The 13,701-nt window shown below is 44.6% G+C and overlaps 1 protein-coding gene across 1 annotated transcript in view; it reads right to left on the bottom strand.

Moving 5' to 3' along the window:
- LOC115794826 (plakophilin-4-like) overlaps positions 1 to 13,701 on the bottom strand; it is a 75,992-nt gene that overhangs the window by 9,109 nt on the left and 53,182 nt on the right. The window contains exons 11-17 of the mRNA XM_030750489.1: positions 12,778 to 12,991; positions 10,276 to 10,459; positions 6,073 to 6,190; positions 4,922 to 5,116; positions 3,920 to 4,093; positions 3,319 to 3,469; positions 140 to 332 (exon numbers count right to left, since the gene is read on the bottom strand). Of these exons, the coding sequence (XP_030606349.1) occupies positions 140 to 332; positions 3,319 to 3,469; positions 3,920 to 4,093; positions 4,922 to 5,116; positions 6,073 to 6,190; positions 10,276 to 10,459; positions 12,778 to 12,991 (1,229 nt within the window). The remainder of the gene's footprint in view (positions 1 to 139; positions 333 to 3,318; positions 3,470 to 3,919; positions 4,094 to 4,921; positions 5,117 to 6,072; positions 6,191 to 10,275; positions 10,460 to 12,777; positions 12,992 to 13,701) is intronic.

The raw sequence follows: 13,701 nt of genomic DNA, 5'->3' as shown, positions 1-13,701 counted from the left end.
GCAGGGGATGAACTGAGGGGCTGCACACATCCCAGTATAAGATAAATAATAATTATAATTCTAAACTGTGAGTCATGCAACGTTACTCTAGTAGACAACAGATCCACTCTAACAATGCTGGTTGGAGTTCATGTCGTACCCTTTCCCTCGTCCTTTGCTGATGTCCACCAGTTTCTCTATGCCTCCGCTGTCGGCTAAAGCTTTGGCGTTCTCCATGTTGCGGCTGATGACCTCGTGCAGCGTGCAGCAGACCGACGCCACAGTGTCATCCGACAGCACTGAGGGAGTGCCACCGGGGAGCCGGTTCACCAGATCCCGCATAGCGTACTTTCCTACAGGTGGAGACGGCACACAGACGTTGGCTTCAGAGAAGGTCTGGATACGGTATCAATGGGTTTCTTTTTGTAGCAATGACTCACATTAAAAACTGCTCCTGTTTGTGGATTAAATTTGGAGAGATCATATTAAAGGTACGTATCTGAGATAAAGGCCTCTGGCCAATGGAAATGCATTAGCATTTCCATTGGCCAGAGGCCTCTACTGTGCCTCCTGGAGCTTTAAAGATCAACAGCCTGAGAGTGGAGTGTAGGTACAGTTATGGTCAGTTTTTTCCAAACACTCATCATGGGCATGAATGTGATGGTAATTTTTGTGCTTTTAATGATTTCTTTGAACTGTTTTTTTTTTTTTTTCCCCAGGGTAGAATGATTGTAAAGTATACATCTTTAATGACTAAGCAGTGCTGAAGGTTCTGCGATGTTTTTTAACTTGGCAAGGTCCATTAACTTCTCATTAGTGATAATGGCTGGTTACAAATAGTAGTTTCTCTTTGCCAGCATAAAAAGATTTGTTTGTCTGCACTCACTGGATTGACCAACACTCAGAACAATGAGAAGGTCCAAAGAACGTGGTTAAGATCTAAGAAGAATTGTAGATTTATACAACTTGAGAAGGTCTCTAGGAGCTATTTCTAAACTACTGCAGATTCCAAGATAATCAGTTCAAACAACTGTACATAAGTACCAGTTATTTGGATTTCACCAAATAACTGGTACTTACTTATTCTTCTTTGGAAGAAGAGCCAAACTGTCACCCTCAGATGACAGGAAATTGGTTAGGATGTTCAGGAACAACCCCGGAACCATCAAGGCTCAAGCCTGCCATGAACTGAAAACTGCTGGAACAGCAGCATCACTGTCCACAGTGAAGCCACTTACACATCAACATGTACTGAGAAGGTGCCGACCAAGAAATAAGCCCCCGCTCCAAGATCGACACCTTCAAGCTCAACTGAAATTTGCAGCTGCCCACACGGACGAGCCAGATGTCTTCTGGAGAAACATTTTATGGTCATATGAGACAAAGATTGAGCTATTTGTCAAGACGTATGTTTGGAGGAGTAAAAGTGAGGCTTTCAAACCCACGAACACTGTACCAACTGTCAAGCATGGTGGTGGTAGCATCATGGTCTGTGGATGCTTTGCTGCCAGTGGTACTGGTACAGTGCACAAAGAGGATGGAATAATGAAGGAGGAGGACTACCTACAAACTATTCAACCACTGATAGCTAGATGGTTAAAACTTGGACACAGTTTGGTGTTCCAACAGGACAATGATTACAAACACACATCAAAACTGGTTTGGGAATGGATAAAGCAGGCTAACAAACCTCTGGAATGGCCTTCCCAAAGTCCTGACCCCAACCCTACTGAAAATTTGTGGACTATTCTTAAAAGCCTGGTCTGTGCCAGGAAACCAACACGTTTGAATAAACTCGACTCTGCCAAGAAGAGCGATCAAATATCCAGCCAGAATTATGCCAGAAGCTTATTGATGGGTTTTTTAAAGTCATTAAAGATGTCTGCTGTACAATCATTCCACCCTGGAAAAAGAACAGTTCAAAGAAAAATACCATCACATTCATGCCCATGATGAGTGGATGCAAACTTCTGACCACAACCTTAGCTACTAACATGCACCTTATTTTCTTCCTTGTTCTTTTTGCAAACACAGTAATCTAGGAAAATGTATCCTTAGAAGAGAATGACATTATTTTTTAATAATTTTAACCAGTTGAGTCTTCTAAGACTCACCTGTTCTGAGGTGTTATCAAGTGTAACTCCTGTGTTGTATAGTTATTTAGTCTTTTCTAAAGAGTTTAAAGGTCTTTAATAATTATGACAGAGTAAGCCTGACACAAGCAGCACCCTCCAGGACTGAAAAATGAAGCCAACACTTTCACTTTCAGGAACTGCAGTTCCTCTAATGTCCACTAGAGGCTGGCTAAAAAAGATAGACTCCCATGTTAAAATGTCCAACGTCACAACAGAAATAAAACAGTTTTGGCCTCTATGAAAAGTTTCCCCTACATAACAATGTATTAGGGGGTGAATTATGAACATAACCTGCCTGCTGGACAGAAAGAAACTGCCTGCTAGGCCTCACTTCTGCTCTCTGAAGTCACTAAATTGGACCTCTTATGGTGTCTTTCTGACAATTAATCTGGCTTCCCGTGCAGTAACAGTAAAGCACAGACCTCTAAAAAGTCTGTGCTTTAGCTTCAGTGAGTGAACTTTTTAAATATTTCATATATTAGTCCATTACTCAGCACTAATTAGCAGACATCAATGGATCTGTACAGTATATGAATGCAGCTTGTGCACCAAGAAAAAAAATAAAGCTGCAACAGCCACAAAGCTTAGTCGAGTCCACAAACCAGTGGGTGAAGTAACGGCTGCAATGTCCATCCTTTATATACAGTCTGTTGCCTGCCATTACTTTTATCATCACTGAAGGCTGAAAAAAAAAGTCAACATTTCATTTAGCACTGAATATTTTTAAACCTGTACCAGTGCTGCTTGTTTATAGGCAGAACACTGAGAGACATTTATTTTGGAACTGGCTGGATCAGTTTTTATGGCTGCTTTCAGAGTTTAAGTCTGTTTTTTGTTCCTTTTACTGCAGCTCTACACCCGGGCGTGGTAAGATGCTGCATCATTGGCGGGTTTGCCTCACCTGTGCTGTTAATAAAGAGCTAGTTAGACCCAAGAATGGTTGTTTACTGTGTCTCGGCCAGGTTTCAGGTGTTCTCCCTTCCCAGGAGCTGCATTTAGGCATCATTTTAGCTGTAACTGTGTAATCTGTTTGTAGGCAGGACAGGCTTCAAACTCAGGATTATTTCACCACTAGAGGGCGATGAGCTGTCACAGACTAAGTGGAGTGATAAGACCTGATAACTGTTCATCACAGTTTCTTTGTTCCTGTGCGTGTGAGTGTGTGTGTGTGTGTGTGTGTGTCAGGCTCAGTGTGTGTTTGGACCTATCAGCTCCTTGTTGCGGCTGTCCAGCGCCATGTTGCGAAGAGCGGTGGCAACAGAGCAGACCACCCGGTCGTTGTCCATCCTCAGCAGCTCCACCAGGATGGGAAGGCCCTTCTCCTTACGCACCGCCGCTCGGATGTATGCAGAGAACTGCGTAAAAAGAAACAGCACAGTTTTAAAAGCCCTGAAGGAAGTAAAGCAGTGTTTTCCCCATCAGATACGTTCTGTAAATAACAAAGTGCCTGAAGATTTGAAATGGATTCTTTGTGAAATTGTCTGTTATGTGTAGACACCACATTGGTTCATCCCTTGAGATAGGAGCCTTTTTATGCTTGAATGATTCATAGGTTGGTGTTAAGTGGCTTAACAAACAAAAGAAAACACTGCTCTGAAAATGGTCAGGAACAAGGACTGAGACAGAGTGAAAAAGCAGCCAATGTCCAGCCTGGAGAACTATTGCTGATCATGTTAAAGCAAAATATAAAGAAATGAAGGGTGGCTCAAGACTTTTGCCCAGTACTGTATATAATTAGGAGAATCTGCGGCTTCCTGTTTGTGAACTGAGCAACACCCTTGTGTTAGCCACAGAGGAGGCCTTACCTTCCAGTTTCCTGCGGAGAGGTTCTGCAGGGACCCGGCGGCGCCCTCCAGTGTGGCAGGGTTGGAGCTTTCAGCCAGCAGGTTGAGGTACGGCTTCACCACCATCGGGTGCCACAGCAGCTCCGCCCCTCTCAGAGACTGGGAGAAACCCGGGATTGGCCCAACGCCGTCCCACTGCGACAAAAAACAATCAAACGCGCAGAACGTGATATTGAGTTCAGATCATCAGGTCTTATTACGGGGAATACATCAGCAACACACCCAGTGAGAGCTTAAAGGGTGATTCTTCTGAGGCTCATTGGGTGCTAATAAAGTACAGAGGAAAACCTTTATTTACATAAAAACAAATACCTACAGCCAATTTAGAATCACCAATGAGATGCTCCATCAGCAGATTAGGTTTTGGGTTCCCAGATTGCCGAGTAGGAAATGAAATTTTTCTCCTAAGTGGCAAAGATGGCAGCTAAAACTTAAACCAGACTCCAGTCTCTACATTCCCTGATGGAAACCAACAGAAACACCATCCGTCACTATGATACCAAGAACAAAACAAGCTCTGAAAAATGTGAATTTTGAGCCGCTTTCTCAACAGTTTCAGAGGGAGTTCGTCACACCACATTATTGAGCGCTTGGACAGTCTGGAGGGAAGCCATGTGAGGTATAACGATCCCAGCAACACTATTACTGTAAAACCCTTTCTCCACCAGGACTGAACAAACTCGGAGTCTTTGGGCTCAGCATCAACTGAGACACAAACTTCCTACATTAGGATCTTGGGTTTTCTCCATGCTTGCATTCTCTATGGTCGGACAACAAGTTTCAAGCCACCAGAAACACCAGAACAAAAGACCACAAAGGCTTAAAGGGGTTTTAAGTGGGGAAAACAGCCAGGGGAATAATTAATGAGGTCAGTAATTGCTCTTCCTCATGTTGATGCATTTTTAAAGCACTAAACATCTTTTCAAGCACTCAAAATAGGCCCGAAAATAGTCTCACTCATACCTTGGTGTCGGGCCAGCCGCCCCTTTTCCTGCCGCGCCTCCTCTTGCCCCAGCAGAGGTAGTCCAGCTCCTTGGCTGGGGAGGAGAACCCCAGCAGGGTGTCCAGCTCCTGGTTGCCGAGGAGACGGGAAGAGGGCATCTCCACCTCCAGGCGGTACGAGAGGTTCCTCAGGGTGCAGACGCTGTTCTCCACAATCTACAAGAGAAAGCGGGAGAAATTTCCATTATTGTTTTTGACTTTGAGCTTCCTGCCAATTAAAAAGGGTAATCAGCTGAAGATGAACTCAGAGCAGGCTTTACTTTCTTGCAACACCAATTTATACCACAAGATGGTGCATGTGAGTCAATATAACCTTTACAAAACCAGGCAAGTCATTAAAAATACACATTTATTCACAATGGCGGCCTGGGGAAATGCAAAGCTTTTTGGGAAAACGGGGGGTACCTAAAAACAAATGGCAAAAGCTGAAGATTAGCTCAGCTCCGATAACATTTCACCACACTTACTGGTAAAATGCTGCCCCCTTTAGTTCAATTCTGGAAAACACAATAACATCTAAACACATGTACAGTAAGTTATGTGACCTGGGCACGTAAAATCACACAAAATGATGAACAACTAACTGTCACTACCACTTTATGTACTTAATATATCGAAAAGTAAAGTTTTAGTGGTAAAAATCTGTCAGAAAAAAGTGTCTGTCCAATCCAAGTCCTTTAATTTCTATACCAAAACAAGCAGAACTATTAAATGTGTGTTCTGTCAGCGCTTTTTCATTGGAAATAAATTTGTGCATCAGATTTAATAACTATTTATTCCACATACAAACTAGCGACAAAGAGCACAACTTACAGACCACATCAGTTAGAGCTAAAAAAGCCCATTAACCCCCCTGTTTCTAAATGTTAACCCTTCACTGATTTAAATCAGGGAATCATCATAATAGCAGTTTCAGTAGCTGTAGTTTGCACATACTGCAGTATTTGTGTATTTATCTAAGTGCCATCTCCCATTTAGGGACCAGAATCAGGTCCCATGAGTGTGGTTCCAGATGGGGTTGGGTCCGGTTATGTTGGGACGACTCTCCGGGGGGATAAACGCTGACAAAACGTGACTCAAACACTCGTGTGAGTGTGTGTGCTTTGCTGCACCTTGCTGTCGTAATCGGAGGTGTTGACGCAGGCTCTGAGGACGTGGAGCAGCGAGTCGACCAGACCTTCACAGCAACGCAGCTGACTCCTCGCCTCCTCCCCTGCTGAGCTCAGGTTCCTCACACACACACACAGACACACACAAACACATGGAAGGAAACGCACATTAATTCAGACTGAGGTGCAGTGTGTGGATTCCCCCACTGGGTGGCTTCAAACCTGCCTGGATACAGTAAAGTAGGGAGCTGATCCTCCAATAGGAACCTGCAGCTGCTGCTAATGGAGAGCTGACATGAGAAGACTGCACAACAACAGCAAAGAAATCCCACAATGCATTTCCATACTGTCAACCTACAGCCTCACGCCAGTGTGAGTGAAGGGAAGTGCCAGAGGCTGCTGCGCACACGCCGCAGCGCTTCAAGCTGTTGTGCTGGAGACGCGTCGTGCATATTTCCTGCTTCAGGGAGCACACCTGGACTGGAAGTCTCCACTCAGCAAGTTTCATTCTTATGATTCAGATTCAGAGCCGTTAGAGTCACTTGACAGATGCTGTTTTGAAGTTTTTTGTTAATAAATCCACACCTAAGAGAAGCATCCTAAAGACTCTCAGTGTTACCTTACAGGTACGGTTTCTCCTCGACTGACAAAAGAGACACATAGGAGATGGATAAAAGATTTTACCACTTGGAGAATATCTGTACAACAAGAAAACGACCTAGATCACAAAGAAAAGAATCTCAGTGCAACAGGAGCACCTATTTTTTATATATAAGCATACAGTTACAAAGAGTCACCACCTGGATTTAATGGAGCAAAAAGTTGGATAATTACTGAAGGATTAATGTGTTTCTGCTGGCAACAGGTTCTTTAATCCTAACCGATGCAGTGAGCACCTCCTCAGTGTCTGAAGACACATCCTGTTGCCTGCATCAAGCACAGAAAACAGCTAAAGAGAAGCTGAAACTGCTATTATTAAAACCTGGAAGGATAGAGGGGAGCCATCATGTCTGAGGAAGAAATGTGCTTGGAAAAAAGCCCTCAATGAAAACAGGAGGAGCACAATCCAAAGAGATCATCTCAAGCAGTTGGGACCAAACAGCTGTGCAGCCTTAAGGAAACGCCGTATCAGTGAGGCTAATCCGAAAAAAATAAAAAAAAGTCAGTTAGCTTGGGAGCATAAAGAATAGACTCCAGAAAAAGGTCGTGCGGTCCGCTGAGTCCAGATTCACCTTGTTGCAGAGTGATGGGTGCATCAGGGTGAGAGGAGAGGCAGGTGAAATGATGCACCCACCTCCAGTACAAGCCTGAGGGGGTTAGTGTCATGATCAAATAAAACAACAACAAAAAAAGAGTTCAGCTGGCTACTTGAATACATTGATTGACCATGATTTTTTTTTTTTCCTTCGCTGATGGCGTGGACATATTCCAAGATGACAATTCCAGGATTCATCAGGATCCCAAAAAAGAAAGAGTGGTTCAGGAAGCATGGATTGGCCACCACAGAATCCAGACCTTAACCCTAATGAGAGTCTTTGGATGTGCTGGAGAAGATGTTACACGGCGGTCCGACTCAGATATTTGTGTCAAAAGTCCCGCACGAGGCCCCATGTCCAAAATAAAACAAATCAGGAAGGAAGGAAACTCCAGAGTTCAGGTGTTACAACCTTAAAAGCGCGGTCACCTCTGGATTTAAAATCACTCAGGGTTCAGTTTCCAGCCCAAGGATACTTCGACATGCAGACTACGGGAGCCGGGAATCAAACCAGCGACTTTCTGATTAGAATGTTTGTACATGGCTATGACATGATTTGCGGTTGGAGCTGAAGTGGTAGCAGAAAGTAACAGTTCTCAGTATAACTTCTGGAAAACCCGTCGTCGTCACCAAAGGCAAATCTCCTGATGCGCGTGTGCGTGCTTTGCAGTCACGTCCAGGACATTTAACACCGAGATTTGTTGATTTATTTTGATGTAACAGACAAAGGTGCTGCCTACAGCTGGAGGAGGGGACATAAAATGCAGCTGTAGAAGATGTGGGCTGTGATAAACACGTCAAACTATGCACCGATGGAGCTTCCACATACTGGCTGCCATGAATAAGAGAAAGGAAAGGCAAAAAAAGAGCAAATGCACTTTGATGCATTCGTGACTCCTGCAATCATGAACCATCTCAGCCATCTTCAAAATGTTAAGTCATGCCTTCACTTTGAAATGAGCTCAGATAATGTGAGATATTCTCCACCTGGGTGAATTAAAGGACAAAACTCTTGATGAAATATCAAGAGTTGCGAATCAGGATCAGAGAAAGAAAAAATGTTTGGAATATTAATCATAACACGGCCTCGTTTTGTTCTTCATGTGGGCGGCAATAATGCAAACAGATTGTTTACATCAGGTGCCCTTTGCAGTGCAAAGCAGAAATAGGCATTAAAGCACCACATTAAAAAAATAACTAGCCAGTTTTCTTTGCAGGGTTCAGCTTGCTGAATTATCCATTTTCTGCCAACTGTGCAGCAGTCTAAGCAGAGATGATTAGACCTTCCTCTCTCCTCAGCAGCCTCCTCCTCCTCCTCCTCCTTCAGAGCGAATCTCCCCAGCATGTCCTGGGTGTTCACCCAAGTCAGACATGCCCAAACCACCTCACCCAGAACCACCTCAGCTGGTTCTTTTCAATGTGGAAAGACGACCACTCTCAGCCCCTCCTGAGCGACTGAGCTCAGACAGCCTTTGTGTGGGTGGGGTCGTCACAGCAAGGTGGCCCGAAAGTCCCATGACACAAGCACGAAAACCTCTGTGTTCGTTAGTGTGCAGCCATTTCCCTCGTTTCAAACACAGCGGGTTTGATTCTTGTGACGCAGTCGCTCTCGTGACTCATATAGCGACGTCCCTGCCTGGCCAATCAGCAGCAGTCCGCTCACATCACATTTTCGGCTCGACTCAGATCGCGTGGAACCGCAGCTGTGCAGGTACTACAAAAGCATCTGGTACCAGGTACTACCACCTCACGGAAAACCCTAAAAACCGAGCTGAGTCGAGTAGATACTAGTGGAAAAGCGGCGCAGATGTTCACTGGTCAGATTAATCTCACGTATCAGTACTTAATAAGAAATCATCTTCTTCTTAAAAATGAGGTAAATCCAGCTCCTGGTAGCTACGTAAAACCTTAAAGCTTTTTTCCCATGACTGTGACCACTATTAATAAAGCACTTCTAGTCCTCCTGACCGCTCACAGGCCTTTTCATATATACGGCACATTTATACTTCACTTTCTTCAATGTACTTAACCTATGTTGCATTCACACCTACGGCCAGTTTAGAATCACCAGTTAACCTCACATGCATGTCTTTGGACTGCTGGAAGTAGCTGGAAAAACTCTTGTTAATCTCCCAATCCACTTTTTCCCCTCAATTATACACTTTTATAATGTGTCTTGATTTGAAATATAAAGCATTTAATTCTTCCTGCTGCTCTGCAGCTCCCAGCGTGCGACTCTGCCATATGTCACTTTAATCTAATCCCAATTATTACCAAAACATCCTGAAGTGAACTAAATCATACGGGATAAAAGGAGCTTCCACCCTGAATTACATCTTCCAAATGAGCTCAAGACCTAAAAAACTTTGTCCGCTTGCTAAAATGTGCAGGTAATATATCTAAGCCTTCATCCTGGGCTCTGAGTTTGAGACACACTTTCTCTGTTATTTGCCTCTGTAGGCCAATATGGTGAAATGCTTCTTAAAGACTTCACGGCTGCATAAAATCTCCATTACAGAGCCCCCTTATTGACGGATTATACGGCCGTGATTATGAGCTGTGGTTTTACAGAACCGTTAAGATGAAAAGCAGACTGGAGGGGAGGGGGACAGCACAGACGACCAATAAATCCAAAAGTCATCCTTGCATTTCAAAACAAGAATCAATTTAATGAGCAAACAGCGAGCCGGGTTACTCAGCAGGCTTAGGAGGCGATTATTTTCAGGATGGAAATGAGGATGGATCTGTGTGGTTTGAGGACGGTTTTAGCTAAAGAGGCGTTTAATGTGACGCGGGATAAACTTTGATAAATAACCCCGTAATAACGATCATGTTTATAATTGGTTCTTTCCCCTCAATCCTATCATCATTTTATGACTTAAGCTGCTTTCTGCAACGAGCACATCCTGACTTACTGAGTGTTTGCGGGGCGCGCTCGATTTGTTGCTCACCTCAGGCAGCCGGTGGTGTTGCGCAGCAGCAGGGAGGACTGGAACTTCACTTTGTGCTCGTCGCGGTGAGAGACGCTGCTCCAGCCTGAGTGGGGGATGATGATAGTGTTGGTCAGCGTGGACAGAGCATCACGGATGATGGTCATCTTCACCGCATCACACGAGGAGAGGTTCCACAGGACGCCTGCAGAGGATACAGAAGTTAAAATAAGTAAAAACACATATTAGTCATTGGACCGTCCGTCCGTCCATCCATCCATCCATCCATCCATCGCTGCTTATCCAGGTTCGGGTTGTGGGGGCTGCAGTTTAAGCATTAATGCCCAGATCTCCTTCTCCCTGGCCAACACCCCCAGCTCTTCTGAGAAGACATCAAGCCAGACAAGAGATGTGGTCCTGGGCTTTCCTAGCTCTCCTCCCAATTGAACATGCCCAACACACTTCACCCAGGAGGTGCCGAGGAGGCGTCCTAGTCAGATGCCAGAACCACCTTAACTGGCTCCATTAGATGTGAAGTAGTGACTCTACTCTGAGCACCTCAGCCTATCTCTAAGGGACAGCCCAGCCAGCCTTTGGGCGAAGTTCATTTCCAGCACTTGTGTCCGTGATCTCATTCTTTCACTCGCTACCCAGAACTCGTGACCATAGGAGAGGATATGGACGTAGATCGACCGGTAACAGCAGCTTTGTTTGACGCTCAGCTCTCTCTACGACAGACCGGTGCAGCATTACTGCCGAAGCAGCACCTATCGATCTGTCAATCTACTGCTCCTTCCTCCCCTCAAACCTCACGATACTTGAACTCCTCCACTTGGGGAAGCAACTCATTCCCAGCCTGGAGTGGGCACTTTGCTCTTTTCTGGCAGAGATCCATGACCTCATACTTGGAGGACTTACTAATGACTCCAGTGCGAGCTGGAGGTCATGCTGGATGAAGCTAAAAAAGTAGAGACAAGATCCTGAGACCAAAATTATGAACAAAGCCCTGGCATAGTCCAGCCCCCACCAGTGGGTCTGAACTGAACTGAAAACTTCTGGATATGATTTGACCACATGTGTTATGTCCAAGTAAAATTAACAACAAGGTTGCCAAGTAAAAACCTTTATGTTGTCAGCTTATTTCAAAGCATAAAGGAGCAATATTTGGGGGAAAAAAGGTTTGTAGCTATATTCTAAACAGTAGGCAATGCCATTTGTCTTGGGATGCGGAAGATCAGATTTTAGCAGCCACCAAAGAACGAAATGCACCTTCAATAATCCGAGTCCCAACCCGAGCTTTAAAAATAGAACATTTCTAAAGCATTTCATCAGACTGAAGAGTCTCCTCTGTGCTTTCTGGAGTGTGTCTAGCAGCTTCTTATCTGCTGCTTTCAAACAGTATGTGTGGTGTGGCTGCAGAGTTGTCGCCGGCATCCTGTTTCCAAAGCACATTATCTTAGCATCTGTCCCGAGGACTGTGCCGAGATCTGTTCAGTCAACACTGTTCGCTGAGTGTTTAAGCCGCTGCCGCTCTCACCTCCCACGGAACAGCCGATACACAGATTAAAAACACTGCCAGGCAGTCAGACGGCGCCACAGACCGACGTTCAGCCAGCAAGGCAGCCGGTCGGCTGGCCAACCGACCAGGGAGCCAACGGACTGCACTGGCAGGCAAACACCCACACACACACCACAGACTTCAGTGTGTCCGACTAATATTCAGAGACTGTTTTTTGTCAGTGTGGATGCTGCTTTTACCTCATTTCACTGCTTCAGGAATAAAAATGCACACTGGACTGAACAAATTCAATCCAAACCAAATTAAAAGGTACCCGATGTAGTTTCTGAGCATAATTAGACATTGAGGACTAAGTTAACACGCATTTCTACCTTTCTGGTTTCCATTTATTCTAATGTTAATAAAGGACAGTTGGGGGTTTAAACACCTCAAAACAGCAATGCTCCAACTCCTCATTTCCTGTCATGCATGCACTCTAATGGTGGATGTTCATATTAAATGTGGACAAAGTTTCAGACAATGAGGGCAGAGTACGTAAACACATTTCCAGCCTTTTGTCACCCTTTTGCTGTCCCGTTTTAGAGACATGCTGCCGCCATCAAATTCAAAACGAGCCAGTATTTTTCATGAAACAGTAAAATGAGTCAGTTTAAATAGCTGATATCTTTTCTGTGTTCTATTGCAAATAAAATATGGGTTTATGACACCTATGGATCATTGCATTCTATTTTGATTTACATTTTACACAGTGTCACCACTTTGTCAGAATTGGAGTTGAATGCTATGAGTCAGAAGTTCAGGCTACAGACTGCTATAAACAGTTTCAAACAGTTCTTTCTACTCTCAGCTACCTATGACATCAGTGAGAGAGGAAAGGCTTAATATAGTCATCTCAATCGCAGAAGCCCCGCCCACCTGCTATTTGAACCTTCTGTTTGTTTTTTTAGAAACAGCCAATCAGAAAGCTCTACAGAACACTTTTAACCAAAGCTGACTGGACATACCGGTGACCAGTTCACGGACTTCATTGTCAGTCGTTTTCCTGAAGAGGCGGAGCAGGGCCGGCACGCCGCCACAGTTCCTCAGCGTCACCTTGTTGTCATCGGTGGCCTTGCCATACACCAGGTTCCTCAGGGCCCCGCAGGCGCTCTTCTGAACCTCGGCCACCTTATGATCTAGGAGGTCCACCAGGTGCTGGATCCCTCCCAGGTGACAAACCTGCAGAGCAGGAGCCAGGGCAGCGGCAGTAAGACTAATTATAGAAATATCGTTGCCAAAGAGAATTCATGTTTGTCCTTTTCATCAATTGCTTTCATTTTTAGACCATAATGCATGCTCTGAACATCAATTTTTTTTTTCCTTTACCTTAGAACTAGCCCCTAAGTTAAAAAAAATTAAAAATAAAATTGCTACCTGCAAACTTTTGCCAGGATTTTGCCACAAACCCCAGGTCTTAAACTCCAGAGTACCCCAGATTTACCCCTTGAATGTCACAGATGTTCATTTACAGGTCAAAGTCCTGTGCTTGAGGTTTACAGAGCACGGTTTTGTTGCCTTTCATTTAAGTTCTCGTTTCACGGATGTAGGAGAGAAGAGGAATGAAAGTCAGTAGAAGGAATTCTGAATACATGCGTGTGAATGAGAGGGAGACAGGTGTAACGGGGAGCAGAGGCAGTGAAGGTAAGTGAATTTAAATACCTGGGGTCAACCATCCAAAGCTACAGACAGTTCACAAGAGAGGGAAAAAGGAGTGCAGGCAGGGTGGAGACGAGTGTCAGGGGTGATTTGTGACAGAAGGAAAGCAGCAAGAGTGAAATGGCAGGTTTTATGATGTATGGTTTGGACATGGCGGCTCTAACAAAAAAAAAAAAAAAAAAGACAGGAGGAGCTGGAGGTGGCAGAGCTGAAAATGTTAAGATTTAGTGACT

The sequence above is a fragment of the Archocentrus centrarchus genome, chromosome 2 (assembly GCF_007364275.1).
Source record: "Archocentrus centrarchus isolate MPI-CPG fArcCen1 chromosome 2, fArcCen1, whole genome shotgun sequence".
Classification (NCBI taxonomy): domain Eukaryota; kingdom Metazoa; phylum Chordata; class Actinopteri; order Cichliformes; family Cichlidae; genus Archocentrus; species Archocentrus centrarchus.
The sequence above is the reverse complement of the archived record's forward strand: the minus strand, read 5'-3'. Positions and strand labels throughout refer to the sequence as shown.